We start from the raw sequence: 15,929 nt of genomic DNA on the forward strand, positions 1-15,929 counted from the left end.
ACGGTAATTGTTATATTTGAATAATTGTAGCTTAAACTGTGGAAAATTGTGTTATTTGTGATAAATAAATACACATTCTGAATCTTACCATAAGATATACAGTGTGTCAACATAGTCTAAAATAGTTTTCTTCGTGTATTGGTTGAATAGTGTTACATCTTTCAAACTCTTTTATATAAAATAAAAAATACAACTTAAATATTATATACAAGATAAAATAAAAATATCAGAAATGTTTGTTAAGCAGAAATAAAATACCAGGGAAACAGCGGATTAGGTACGAGATAGGCACATAGGCTTTCTTTAAAATTGATCAGCCCACTACCGAATATATCCAGTTCCCAATAATTTCTACATATTTAGTATCAAGAATTCTCCTTTCGTTTTCATAAACTATATGAATCGATGTATATTTTTTTCTCTTCGTGTTTGTTATGTTTACCTATAAGTGCTTGTGTCATTTGTTTTATTTTATTTTACTCTTTGTACCAATGTATCAGTGTGCCGAGCGATGGCAAGCTTTTGTAAATAAAAAATAAATAATGACCAAACATTGTTTTTTCCGCTACGCCTCCCGCTACTACGCTAACCCGTTCACAATACAAGTGTAAAATTAGTTTTTTATCGCTATAAGTATCTGCTGCTTAAAGTGAGATTCAGAAGCAAGACTTACGCTAAGTCTGACTCCCGTTCGTCAAAAATTTATTGGATTGTCGGAAGTCATACTTCGCGATGATTCTGAATCTTACCTTCAGTGTTGACCAACGTATGAGGATTTATCACTGGATGAACCTTTTAAAAAAAGTAAAAAAAATCTTTTCATAAAAAATAAAATATTTACTATACACAAAAGAGTTAAGTTTTTTATCGTTTATTATTTCGAAAATTTAAAATTTGAGAAAATATTATTACTTTTTAACGCGTGAACTACTTTCAAAAATGTTTTTACATACTTGAATTAATTACTAATTTCTTTAAATATAATAAAAAATTCAAACTGAGTAAGAAGTATCTTTAAGTGTTAGGTACAAAGTACGATAAACACACTACAAAGATTTTCTAATTTAAATAATTTTTGCAAATGGCAACACTCTAAGGTGTCAATATTGATTGTCATTGTCGTAATCTGTCCAAGTGTTGCTATAATTATAGTTAATTTATCGCCACCAGAGCAGGTTTTTTATTTTATTTAAGTGGTTTAAATGCTTCTAAGGGATGACACATCGCCCTTTGCAACCTTATTTGTCTAATGTCCAGCCCTTTATCTATGACGTCACAGATACAAAGTAATTTTTTATGCCGAGGGCTGAAAGTGTATACATAGCGATGAATCATTCGGCCCCGACCTTGTGTTATCGCCGATCTAAGGTACTGTTTACTGGCTCTATCTTGATAATGGTTACGTGCTAACATAGCCTAAGTTTAGATTTTTTCATGTGAAATTCCTTGCATAGAATAGACTCTATTAGAAGAGATTAAAGGAATATTTTACGATCAAACTTTTTGGTCTAGACATTTCCAATAACAAGCACCCTAAACGGGGCGTTAGTCTTTATATATTTGTGAAAAAACTAGTATTTGCTTGGAAGAGATTGCTCGATAGCGTTAAGGCCGCCAGTTGCCCTCCTTTTTATTTAATTATGTCAATTGTATTATATTTCTGTATACAACGAAGTGTTAATAAATAAATATTTAAACTCAAAAAAAAAACGATATTATGTACGACGTTCTCTGAAAATAATTGATTCCTCAGGAATGTTATGGTAAGTATGTTGGCTTCAATATAACGATTACTGATTAGAGATCGAAGAAAAATCAAGCGGGTGTAAACCAGATCATAATAGATACCTAAGTTTTTTTTAAATCAAACTGGTCCAGGGTCCACAATTTGTGGTTTTAGCATTTTTTTTTGTAACTTTTTGTTTCGCAGATATTCTGTATAATTCCGTAAATAACTCATTTTTAACAATTTATCTTTACATATAAATAGTTTTCATAAATGATTTGAGCGATTTATCTTTGAGCATGTGAATTTTCAAAATGTTCTAAAAATAGCCTAAACCCTAAAGTTAATCTGATCTCGTGTATTTCGACCATTAACCTCAATAGGGACGAAACAAGTACTGGTCAACCCTAAATGATAATTCCCGATTATGATATTTTAGATATGGTATATGACTAAGTTATCTTGTAAGTTTAAAATTACGCCTTAATGATGGCCCTTTTCCTTTAATAGACGTTTAAAAAGTCGTAATTGCTTATTTTTTAATTTTAGGGCATATACCTTGTACCGTTAGAATGCGGGAGCGACCCCAAAGCCTTAGAGGCGGGATCGCAGCCTTGTAGGGAAGCGTTCAAGTATTAGGTCACGCAATTTTTGGAGATTCTTGACCCCCCCCCCCCCCATGAAACGCGCCGTAACGCTTCTATTTCCAATAGTAAAACGTTTCATGACCACCCCCAGTGACTCTAATACCTACAACGTACCATTATGTGGTGTAAAGTACTGGAATGTGGAAAATAATATTATTAATAACGCGTAATTCAATCCCCGCCCCGCATCGTAACGTTTTACAAGAGGACAAACGCTCCCTAGGAACTAAACTAAGTGGCTTTAGTGCGTATTGTCCAATGTCCGAAAATGCAGAAACCCTGGTGTGGTTCGAGTCCCACATATCTTTCCTACTTACGGAAGATGCATTTCGACCTCTGATATAAAGATAGGGGCATAGCTTGTAAATTATAAAAACATTACGTATAGAAAGAATTGAAGTATTATAAGTTTTTTTATATTATCAGGGCTTTTTCCCGAAGAGGAAGGCCTAATATCGAGAGGTATACATATATACTTTTTTATTTATATATATATAATTTATATGGTTATCCAGGCATCACATTTATATAATTTGTTTCTTTCCTCTATTTTGTTGTTTTTCTTATGTTGATGCGGCTAAAAATATGTAAATAATTGGCAGCTCGAACCTATTGATTTTTTGATAAATATTACACAGTTTATTGCAAGCTTTCTATTCGAACAATGTCCTTTCCCATACTTCTAAAGACGTTGACACTCCTAAAGTTATTCAAAATGTACTGATATTTTTTATAGATTTTACGTTTTAACTATTTGAATAAGTCTATTTTGTATGAGCGTGTGCAACTATTTAACAATTACCGTCTAAAATTTGTAATATTATGGTATTAAAGATACATTTCAGAATGTGCTTAGTTGACTAAATTAGGACGGCTGATGGAGACGTGTATATCGTTCGTATATATTAAGCTTCTCGTGTAAATAAAATACATTTTTTGTAATGATAAACAAAGTTCTTTAAACATTAAATATTACGTTTTAAGAAAACACTTTTTAAACGGATTGAAGCTATGTATTGTTATTAAAAACTTATGTCACCGTGACAACGCACGCTGTAAAGCACGCGAAACGTCGGGAAACAATTTAAATTTAAAACTATGTAAATAATTATATGTTTTTAATAATAATGCATAGCTTCAATCCGTTTAAAAAGTGTTTTCTTAATGTGTAAAAGCTATGTTAACAAAAGACAATACTACATTACGTTTTGTTAGTGCTGTCTCCGCTGCCGCATAACAGTTCCAGGTTTACTACACTACATGGTATATGTATAGTTTATGTTCACGTTGGTGCTGGTAATAGAGGATGAAAGAAAAATCTTGTCTGCTTTAACTATTAAAAAAGGTACCTGAAACTCACAGTACGCCATTAAAACAAAAACTGTAAACTGTATTTTAATTTTCTCTAACATCTGCGAAACATTGGACGGCAATATTTTTTTACGTTGTCATTATTGAAAATAACTACGTTTGAGCAGACGCCAACAAAACCATATGCCACATGCAAGGTTGTGTTTTATAGGTTCAGTGTCATGGTACACTTCCTACCCTTTATGACCTAAAAACAAACCCTAGGGTTTGGCCCTTGGAGTAACAAATCGATACAGGTTTTAATAAAAGACAGATTCCTCGCGCGCGGTAGTAGGTTATGAATTGTTAATGCTATAAGTTGGTGATTTTTGGTATTTAGTACTGATCTTGATTCGCAGTTGAATATTTGATTGTATTTGGTTTCTTTATACTGACTCCTATTGCAAACTAAATCGCTGTGAAACATAAGGTAAATATAATTCATCGTAATTGTAACACATTAACAAATTGAATGAAATCGTTTTAATGAGATTTTTGAGAGCGGTATAACCATACATGGGTAGAAAATTTTCGTATACTATTATTATATATATTGTATCAATACGATTGCAAATGTATAAGTGCGATAAGGATTTACTTGTCCAATAACCATAAGTTTGACAACAAATTATAAATAACCTAACTTATTATATGACATTATGATAATTAATTTTTTGTGCCTATTTTATATATGATTATGGGGATTTTTATAATTAATCGATTTGAATGTACCACTTTCTTTGTATATAAACAATTAATTTATTACTATAAAGTTTTTTATTGTTGTAATTGGTATAGTTTTTAGAAAACAATTTACAGTGTTTTTTACATAATAATAAACTGTCCTTCGAGAAAGGCCTCCTCCGTGTCGCCATTTTGAATTGTCGCTTGTCTTTCTACACCATTCTACCCCGGATCTATAGACTTAATATTTGAAATAAGTGCAAATTCTCGAGTGTTATAACATCACGCGAAAAAACATCAATATACTCTCAGACCTAATGCATGAAATACTCATTAAAGAAACTATAAGAGCCATTAATTCGAAAGAAGAGAAAGATTCAGGTGTCTTCCAGTGACCAGATAAAAACAACAAAGTTTAAAACTTAAAAATCTACGTGCCATATACGAGGCTGAAGAAATAAATACAGATTTGACATCAATTGAGATTTTTAGCACTATTTTTTTTTTATGAAAAATGTCTTTCGCTGCGGACATTTGACTCATAGGTATTATTTCACCCGCAGTATTGTGAATAATCCCATGATTACCAATGGAATTGTATTTTATCGCTAGAGCATTTTGGTGACGCATAGCATCGTGAACTTGACAGTGGGACGTTGACGTGAGGTCAGGGATGTGTGCGTTTCCAATGTCGTACGGTCGAATGAGGCGTTTTTCTATAATAGTTCCACCACTTTTTCTGCCTTGATACGTGTTTGCGTGTTCCCACAGTAATGTTAGTGCTACTATTTCATCGCGCCTTTCTGATGGTGAAACATTTGGTTTTCCTATTGATTCATTATTTTTTTATTTCATTACAATAATTAAGCGTTAAAGAAACTAACCAATCTTGGATTAAGTCAGAGCTCGTATGAGAATCTCAACAACATGCCATAGAAGAATTACCAGTCGCGGAAAATATAATATGGACAAGCTGGTTGTTGTCGGCAAGGCATGGAGGGCAAAAAACCGCTGCTGCCACCAAATCACGATTCTTGCAGGTAGCTGTTATGCGCTAAGGGCAGATATAGAATAAAGTGTATTGATACCACTAGCAGGGCAGCAGGCACAGTGATGCGACCTTTAGAAATACGACTGAAATGAACTGTTTTAATAAGTGATGGGAGCGTGATGTAATGGCTGCTTACAAACATTTTATAAAAATCCTCTGTGATTTACAAGACTGACAGGGAGTGTATTGCCAGTTCTTCTCGTTCTACGAACGTGATTTGAGAACTGCCAATAAATATAAATTTAGAAGGGTCCTTTTCTGACGCTCATGAGGGTACATAAAGTTACATGAATAAATAATGTTTGATTCAATGTAAAAGTTAAATGGATAGTGAGGTCATTATATGAATTCTTTTTTAGATTGGCAAGCTATTTAAAAGAAGTCAGTAGTAGTCACAGTCGAGTAATAATCGAGTCGGTAATATAATTCGATTATAATAAAATCTAAGTCGAACTTAATTAGTACGGCTTAATTCGTTACATTTACTACCACAAAAGTGTATTTACTTAAATTACATAAACTCGTAATAAATTGTAGTATTATATATGTTAATTATGTCAAATAAGAAAAGGATATTTATAAAATGAATAACATATAAGTAGTCTACCACTATATAACGAATAGTATTGAACTAAACCAAATTACCTGCAGGATTTTTGGACTATGTTAGAAACCTTGTGGTATAAATCCACATAAATAAATTGTAATTTTCTATTACCATATAGATGGTAGACCTATTATTATGTACCTTTCATTTTCATTTTTACATTTCTTTTATTCTGTACCCTATGATATTTTCGTATTAGTCCAGCAACTTAAGCGTGACACAGTGGAAACATACTAACAGCGCGATGTCGTGCGAAAAGTGATAGCTTTAAAATATTGTTTCCCGTCTTTTGTTTATGTCATGAATGCACACAATATATGCAACTTGCACAAATCGTGTCCTTGCAATGCTGATGGTAGATTTACATACATATTATGAAATTAAGTTTCCAGGTCCTGTCTGTATGAACGCGATATCTTAAAATTAATGAATTTTTAACCGTCAATAGGGATTCCTAAAGTTTATGCAAAGTCTTGTCAAAATTTACAAAAGGCCTGGAAAATGCTGGAAGCTGGTAATATATAGGAAAATGTTTAGAAATTATATATGCAAAACATATTTTTTTTTAATTATATTTAATAACGGTTTTTTTTTCTCATTTATTCTACATATTATCATGGTTATCTTTATCTCTATCTTGTTTTGTCGACTGTCTCTTAATGTGTCAATTGTTCTCTAAATATTTGCATCTGTGGAGGTTTTGCTATTATTTTTAGCTATATCACAGATTGCTTTCATTTCATGTTTATTTTCTTATCATATACAAGATAAATCTTCTATGCGTGTGTTTGTAATTAAACTACTTTCCTCCATTAATGTTTTATGTGTTTTTAACTGGATCCGAGAATGGTTTATTTTTTACAATTAGATGATTTGTTTCTTGTAATTAAAACGTGTGTTTAGTGTCTGTCGGGAGCGCTAGATTATAAATTATTTGTTTTGGTACAACTCGAGAACGGTTGGACCCATTGGGCTAATTACGTTCTTTAAATATTTGTGAAAATTCAGTAAAGGGTTAAACGCTGGGAAACATATAATATATAGTAATAATAAAAAATGAAATATATCAACTAAAAATGGTATATTTCTTATACAAACTGTTCCTAACTGGGAAATAATTGTTGTCACTGTTGTAGCATCAGGTCTGATCTCTTTGGTCGGTTTATGATGTTGTTTATGTTTATGATGTTCATCTAGTACATAAATAAATATCGAATTAAAATTTCCGTCATGTCAGAAATTATATCTTAAACTTTACTTGACGTGTTTTTATTAAAAGTCCGTATTCATTACTCAATCTTAGACGTAGTTTAATTCTATATTTAATTGGACAGTGCTCATGATTAATTGTAAAACACTAAATAAAAGCATTTGATTAATAGACTGGGACTAAAATTTAAAGTTCTATATATTTCAGATTAATGGCGTCAACAATAGTGAAGAAGCACAGACTGAAAAGCTCGCAAGCTTGACGTACGATGCGCCCGCGCAGCCTTTCGAGCTTATCGAGCCCAACTTGGAGCTTTAACTAGTGTCTCATAGTTGCCTTCACCTAGGTCCAATCTCTTTGTACATAACACGTTTTTCCTGAGTGTGTGAGGTTAGTATTATTCAATTTTGTATCTTCTTTTGCGAACTAGCGAACTGTGGAATCGACTCGCGATGAGGAGTCTTCCCTGAGAAATACGACCTCAAACTATTCAAAGTTAAAGTGTACTTCTCAAAGGCCGGCAACACACCATAGGCTGCGATGACTGCCATTTTTGGGCGTCCCGTAGGATGCTCGCAATGATATATTTAAAAAAATCAATAAGACAAAAACTTGTACACGTTACTCGACTTTTTTTGAGCGTGATAATACAGATAAATTAATTAAAATTAAATATAATCAGTCCATAAAATATAATTGGTTCTATAAGTCCAGATATTTTGCTACTATAAACATATTTTAAAACATCTTAATTATTATTGTATAATGTTAAACGTTACCAAATTTTTAATTTGTTTTATTAAATATGGAATATCTTGTTATTTGCTTTATAGCCATAATATATCGTAATTAATTGTCATTATAATCAATACATGAATTAGGATATAAATTACATCTAATATACAACTCCATGGTTTAATTGTTTGTCGAAATTTAATAAAATCTTAACCTTTTTTCAGTGAAAGTGTAAAAACAATGGATAACACCGAAGTAGAAAAGACTTCTAGCGAAGACGCACAGCTTACTAGAAGTAGAGTGAGTATTAACAGTCTTCTAATATTCTGTACAATGATAGATTATGGTTCAGTAAGCCTATTAATCTTGTTAGCTAATAAGTACAATACGGAAAATTTGTTTAGTGTATCCTGGCCATATATGGTTCGACCATTTAATGCAATGTTCCATTCTTGGACACATTATTATATTTTTCTAAAGACCAGTTCCGCTATATCTGATTCGTTAGCATTATTTTTCTTAATAGGAAATATATGGTGGTCGATATATCTCAAAGCCGCCTTCCGCACTATGATTGACTTAATTATAAGCGAGTGTTGATTGCACATCTAGTAACAAAAGTTGATTGTGCAACCGTGATTCGAACACACGACTTTTTGTATCGCTCACTGAAGCCAATAAGCCAACTGCTCAACATTATATGTTTACAATATAAAATCATATGGATAACCATACATAAACCTGTATAAACATTATGATATATAATTCCAGAGTTTTAAATCGAAGCAATTAGTACGTAGCCAAGCAATTCGCGAGTCTACCTCCCCCCCTCGTACAGCCTCACCTTACGAGCCTGGCAGCCCTGAGCATGAAAAAGAGAAGGAACATAACCGCTGCGTCACTAAAGTCATTGATGATGAGAAGATTCCAGTGCAGATACAGGTAAGTCGTTTAAAAGTCTACGTACAGTGTGTCTCTTTTCACCACACATAAATAGACAGAGAGGAACGTAAGCCAAAACAGTAATAAACGTACTTAGTAACCTGACTACACTAACCCGAAGGCCTATAGGTCTATTGCCATTTATGGGAAAAGTGTACGAGAAAATGTTAGTACGAAGAATCAGGTGGCACCAGGTACCACGCTTGACCAACCGCTAGTACGGCTTTATGCTCCAGCGCAGCACCGAGGACGCCCCCTATACGGCAGTGAGACATATTAGGAGCAAGCTCGAAAAAAAGAAAATCATAGCTGTGTTATCGCTCGATATAGAGGGCGCCTTCGACAGTGCCTGGTGGCCTCATATACTAGTATTTATTTAAGTATAATATTGTCTTGGCCAGCTTAGATATTATTGTGCGGACACAAGTATATTGTCTATTCCATAACTCCCAGACCAAAAGTCAGAGACGTAAGACAGTCGAAGTCCGGGCTAAGCCGAATCGCTGACGAGCTTAATAAGAATAGCCTTTATTTCCAACACTTAATTATAATAGTGTTACGAGCTAGGGGATCGGATAGAAAATGCCGTGGATTTATTCAAGGGTTTATTTCTTAAAACATTAATTGCAGAAATGCACTTATAGCACACAAAAACAATCACTTACACTTCACTTATGCACACTTCACACAGTACTTTATCACTTGTAATCACTTTATCGCTTCGGTGTTCCTCTCTTGTTATCGCATTCAAAACTTCGTTCTCTAACTAGTGGAAAAATCTAGAAACATTGCAGTCGACCCGTCTTCGTAACAATAGATTAGAAGTTTCATTGATCTTGAATTGAAAAATCAACTTTTAACATTAGGTAGAATACACTTTAACAATTAGTAATAATCATTTGCTTGTCATGTTTTGGTTTGTCCACCGTTGGACATAGGCCTCCTCCATCCGTTTCCGCTGACCCGGCTTAGGCCAATAGAAATGTATTCATAGCAAAAGGATATATATATATATATATATATATATATGAAACTGCAAGAAACATCAATTTGTAGAAGTGTAAGAAAAAAATAATTTCAAGTTCCAAACTAGTTAAAATTTATCAAAAAAAAAACAATAATAATAATATCTAGTTAAATTTAACGTCGGAAAAATTTAAATTTTAAATTATCTAAATAATTATAAGTTTTTAATAATAATGCAATGCTTCAATGCGTTTAAAAAGTGTTTTCTTAATGTGTATAAGCTATGTTAATAAAACTACTAAAATTTATCATTACAAAATGATGGGTCATTTTTATTTTTATCATATGTATATTATTTATCTGAGTGAAGTATTTTAATGTTTTATTTTTGAATTAGCTGCCTCCGCGAACTTCGTTTCTCCTTACTGTGATTTTACTTAGCCTGCCTTTTTAGTACATGGATAAATACAGATAACACTACTTTCTCTGCATCTATGATACTTTTGACATTTAACACCTTTTGTCTTCAGTCACCGTGACCACGCACGCCGCAAAGCACGAGAAACGTCGGAAAAAAAATAGAATTATGTAAAAAATTATAAGTTTTCAATAATAATACATAGCATTAATCCGTTCAAAAAGTGTTTTTCTTAATGTGTAAAAGCTATTTTAACAAAAGATAATACATGGAACATTTTGCTATGCTACCCCAGAGATTGTTCGGTTTTCCGGAATTAAAACTTTTTAGGTTGTTCTGTGAATTTTTCTCTATATAAACCTGAGAGTTCGTGTCATAAGTTTTGAATAAACAAATAAAAATAGGGGTTGATTGCAGAGGGATGACAATCAAGGGTTGTATGTATTTTTGTATGCTGTATCATAAAAAAAACAATAAAAATTGTCTAAAAAAGAAAAATAAAATTGGGCTGGACACCTCCTTAGTGGTTTGAAAGATAGATAGAAGCTGATTTTCAGACTTACTGAATATGCATAAAAAATTCATGAGCATCGGTCGAGCCGTTTTGGAGGAGTCTGGGAACGAACATTGTGACACGAGAATTTTATATATATAGAGATAAGTTACATGATTCATTATTATGTGTATTTTAGTTACATAATTCTTCATTTGCTTGGGTCACATTCGAAGCTAAATCTCGCCCAAGTTACCGCTTTTTATAACTTGGAGTAAACTAAGCCCAAACTTAACGTCAACCATTTCCGAATACAAATATGGATTTTGACATAGACTCCCGGTCTTAGTTCATGCGAAGTTGTTCTAAATCTCACCTTCATACTCCGATAGCACTAGGCACTGCATAACAGAATAGCAGTCACTATTAAAATTGCGACTGGGCTGACTACCGATATACTATTCAATACAAGAGCATTATTAGACATCTGCAAAGCTTTGTACAGATTTAAAACATACATTATTATAATCTCTATTATAGTCTCTCCAAGTACTCTACAGATGAATGAATTTAGATCTCTTTATAGTTATAAACGCACACGGTTGTGTGGTGTGTTTAAGGGTAGTAACAGAGTATCGAAACGTTTTAAAATATTTATAAATGATTTAACTAATATTTCAGATAACCTCGGGCGGCTGGGAAGAAGGTTTCAGCGAGCAACGTCTCCGCACACGGCGATGGTTGGGACAAAGACCGCATTCGGACTCCTCGAGGGACTTTCTCTCATATAATCCTCGTATTACTTGCGTTTGTGGAAAGTGTGCTTGTCCACATTGCAGGTATTATTAATAAAGTTTCTATATATTTTCACTGTATTGTGTATATATACTTACTCTTAACTAAGAGTTTTGATTTACAATTTTTTTAAAGATGCAATCACACCAAACGGTGTATGAGGGAGCGTTCAAGTATTACGTAACGATTCTGGGGGGGGGGGATCCTCTTGTAAAACGTTACGATGCGGTGCGGGTATTAATTACGCGTTATTGTTAATATTATTTTCCACTTTCCAGTACTTTATACCACATAATGGTAAGTTGTAGGTATAAGGAGTCACTGGGGTGGTCACGAAACGTTTTACTATTGGATACAGAAACGTTACGGTACGTTTCATGGGGGGGGGGGGGGGGGTCAAGAATCTCCAAAAAATTGCTTGGCGTAATACTTTAACCCTCCCGAAGCATATTAAATATTACGTGTATATTAAAAGTGATTCGAATGTGGATAGTTTTGGATCAATCATCAAAGTTTTAAGATTGCCGGCTGTCAAAAAATATTTTTAAAATATCGGGATGAGTCGTTTCCACATTGATTTTTTTTCATAACTGATCGCTACTATAAACATGTATGTTATTGCTGATGTTATTATGAAAAGTATTTACGTTCCATGATTTTATATGTATACATAAGTAATCTCAGTCTGTAATTGATTGAACGAGCTATCTTCTATATCTATGCTTAATATATTTCACCATTGCATTGTTTGTGTGGTAATGGTTTAGATAATGTTTTTTTTTTTAATATTATGACAATAGTTTTAACTTTATAGATAATGTTTTCAGGGGTAAACGAAAACACATGTGCGCGATTAAACAGGACTCTGGTATAGTTTGCTCTGTGGACTGTCCCGACTGTTCTGATCTTGACAATATTGGTGAGTTCAAACTTGAAATGTCAACGTCATCTTGACATTTGACATTAGTTATATCATATATGACATTTCTCAATTGATTGTAGATTCACTTACGTTGAGCCTTGGTGTTGATATATCATTATTTACAAGATTTTACTTTTTACCGTTTTAATTAAATTATAGGATAATTATTATTCTTATTTACATTAAATTTAAAGTTATATTTTACATTACATTTGAAATATAATTTTAAATGTAATGTGAGGCAAAGGGGCAGGAGGCTCACCTGATGTAAAGTGATACCGTCGCCCTTGAACAGTCACATTGCCAGAAGGCTCGCAAGTGCGTTGCCGGTCTTTCATTAATTGGTACGCTCTTTTCTTGAAGAACCCTAAGTCGAATTGGTCCGGAAATACTTCAGTGGTTATATTAAAAACACGATTTGCAGCCATTTTTACTTTTATTTTGAATAGGTTTATTAATTATTGGATAATTTATATTCCTGCCATATGAAAATAAATTTTTAATTATTTAATTATTCCAGGTGCAAATGGAAAGTCTGGTAGTGTGGATAATGATGATCAGACATTTTACTGCAGGTGAGTTCATTGAGATATTAATAATTTATGGTAATTTGGGACCGCCTTGGTACTACCATTTCAGCAGCTTTCTCTTTGTTATTTATACAGCTGTAACACAATATTAACTACTTTATATAGTAACAGTCAAATATTTATGTTAATTTTTAACTTTTACAGGTGTCCAGAACGTAAAGAAAAGCCGAAAACCCTATCACTAAGCGGAAATGATGCAGGTAAATTGTTGTTTTTGGTCTTTTGGGTTTGGTAGTTTCATTTTTTTTTCTCTATAAATGCAAATTAATAAAACACAAATCAAATTGTCGAATTATGTAATATAATAAATTTTTATGTAATAAATAAATAATTCTTAAAAACGGGTTAGATTTCTATTTCCATATGCTTTCGTATAAGTTTAGATTATATTTCAACATATTTAAACAACTGTTGTAGACGACAAAACGGATCTGACGGACCAGGATTTGGTGAATTTCCTGAGAGACACGCTCAACAAGAATCCAAAGGACAGGATCACATTGTTGAAGGTTGAAAAGGAGTTGCACGCCCTTGTCAGCGATGTTGGGTGAGAAAAGCAAAATTCTAAAAAAAGTTCACCATAGTCGAAGAAGACCAAAAAAAATATATAATAACTTATTATTCTCCTTAGTGGGAGAATCAATTTATCTTAAAAGTAAAGGTTTTTTGTTTTCTGAAATACTTAAGCAAAAAAAAATATTTAAGATATATAAAGGATGATAATATTGTAAAAAAATAAAATGTTGCATATAGGCCTGTTTCATTGATCTCTTTCAAAGGTTTATTTATATATATATATTTCGTAATCCTACAGCTCACATAAGTTATATACAACAATAAACAATTATACTTTACATATAGGCAAAGAAGTACATAATATATACAAATATGTTCAAAGATTTACGAATGTAAAAAATCTATAAAAATTATTAAATACGTAACGTATACCTTATTCGGTTTTGCTGTGTGATCGTGAGGCTACGTACGTACGTACGTTCATATATGTTCTATCTTTTCAGTCGTTGCATAGTGCGGTTTCCGGTGATGACGTCATATGGCCGTATGTTGGTTCATCGGGTGGCCGCGTTGTTTCAACTAGCGCATCATATCGACCACGCTAACAAGACCTGCGTGGTCGTATCTAAGAGCGGTGAGTAGAGATCATGTTAGGTAGGTCCAAATACTTAATGTATCAAGAAATAAAGTTTTATGGTAATTTAAATGTTACGGTTTAGTTCGGTTAGGCCTTAAACTACGGTTACGGAGTTTAAGGCCTCCTAAGTAAAGACTGTCAAATTATTCTCTATGACACGTCTTTTTTTTAATAAACACGAAATTATTTTTAAATTTATTATCTTTTATTAATGGCCAATATGTATCTTGAAGTTAATTTAATATTACAGGCACGAGTGGTGGTAGAATCCCTTGCACCAGCTTCAAACAGTGGTGCACTCGAGTGTTCCCCAAGTCACCTCCAAGGAGACACGATGATACACTCGCTAAGTACGTATATATTTACTCCTATATGTGAAAAAACATGTGTGTGTGTGTGTACACGCGTAAGAAGTGAAACGTCTTTATGACCTTTATTCATATATTCAACTTTACAGAAATTGGTTGAATAAAGCTAAATTAGATAAAGTTAACAAAAGGCTTTTAATATGACATGAATACAAATGATACAATTATTTCATTTTACCTTATTAATACTTAGATTACAGAATTTCATTAATTGTAATAAAATTATTACTATCATTGTTATCGTTATTATATATTTTTGTTAATAATGGCTTCGAATCAACCGTGGTAGGGGCAAGGAAACGTATAACCGAAAAATGTGACGGTAAATTTTTTTCCAACACCGATAAAGAATGATTTGGCATACGAAAGTCAAATTGCGTTTAGTATATATAGTATATATTTCGGAAAGATTGTATACATCTTTTTATCAATAACTATAATTATAACAATTAACAATAATTAATTCAAATTTTAACAATATTTTATAACTACTCTTTTCAGATCGATACTAAAACGCGCGGGGAACGTTTCGGAATCGAGCGGTGGCGGTGCGGACGCGCCAAGGAGTAAGTCACTCGAGCAACGCGAAAGGGATTACGAGAGAGCGAGACGGAGGATATTTAGTACGGTGAGCGAGAGAGATAAAAGAAAATATTTTAGACCCATAAGTAATTTCATCTAAACACAAACCTTCTATGTTCTCTTTTTATTAAAGAGCTCGTCTCTTCATCATATCTGAAACTGTGAGATTAGACTCATTTGGTTTATATGACTAAGATGACAAACTCAAACTCAAATTAACTCTATTTATATATTTAACCAAGTATACTTATGAACAGAACACAAAAAAATGTTAAATTGATTCTAAATATACATTTACTACAACTTCGTATATCAAGGGCAAGCGGAACTGGCAAAAACTGCCACTCTTTTTAATCGCCAAGTTTATTTACAAATTGAGCTGGAGCGAATCAATCCCAAGGATGAAGATCATTCAAATAATCGTCAAATTTATTAAAATCACAAAGACATGGACTTTTTACCTTTAACGGAAGTAAAAGTTCCTCGGGAGTCGTTTGTACAATCGAAGACTACCAGAAAGACATTGGCGTAGAGTTTTGACGCATTTTATGTTTCTCTGATCTCGGCTAAAAGAATTTGGTCACAGTACTGATTTCGCTGGTCGTGTGCGCACGTTGTAGGTACGGCACCGTAGTTCATATACGTACGTACGACCGTAGTACGTCCACTTGTTGGTTGTGTTAGTCCTAA

General features: G+C 33.0%; 1 protein-coding gene across 1 annotated transcript in view; it reads left to right on the top strand.

Annotated features, from left to right (window-relative positions):
- LOC123716970 (R3H domain-containing protein 2) overlaps nt 1-15,929 on the top strand; it is a 48,100-nt gene that overhangs the window by 11,810 nt on the left and 20,361 nt on the right. Inside the window, exons 2-12 of the mRNA XM_045672699.1 lie at nt 7,483-7,665; nt 8,235-8,310; nt 8,782-8,952; nt 11,511-11,668; nt 12,452-12,543; nt 13,067-13,121; nt 13,281-13,336; nt 13,554-13,683; nt 14,156-14,286; nt 14,540-14,639; nt 15,159-15,285. Of these exons, the coding sequence (XP_045528655.1) occupies nt 8,251-8,310; nt 8,782-8,952; nt 11,511-11,668; nt 12,452-12,543; nt 13,067-13,121; nt 13,281-13,336; nt 13,554-13,683; nt 14,156-14,286; nt 14,540-14,639; nt 15,159-15,285 (1,080 nt within the window). The 5' untranslated portion in view covers nt 7,483-7,665; nt 8,235-8,250. The remainder of the gene's footprint in view (nt 1-7,482; nt 7,666-8,234; nt 8,311-8,781; nt 8,953-11,510; nt 11,669-12,451; nt 12,544-13,066; nt 13,122-13,280; nt 13,337-13,553; nt 13,684-14,155; nt 14,287-14,539; nt 14,640-15,158; nt 15,286-15,929) is intronic.

This window comes from Pieris brassicae, chromosome 12, assembly GCF_905147105.1.
Source record: "Pieris brassicae chromosome 12, ilPieBrab1.1, whole genome shotgun sequence".
NCBI classification, from domain to species: domain Eukaryota; kingdom Metazoa; phylum Arthropoda; class Insecta; order Lepidoptera; family Pieridae; genus Pieris; species Pieris brassicae.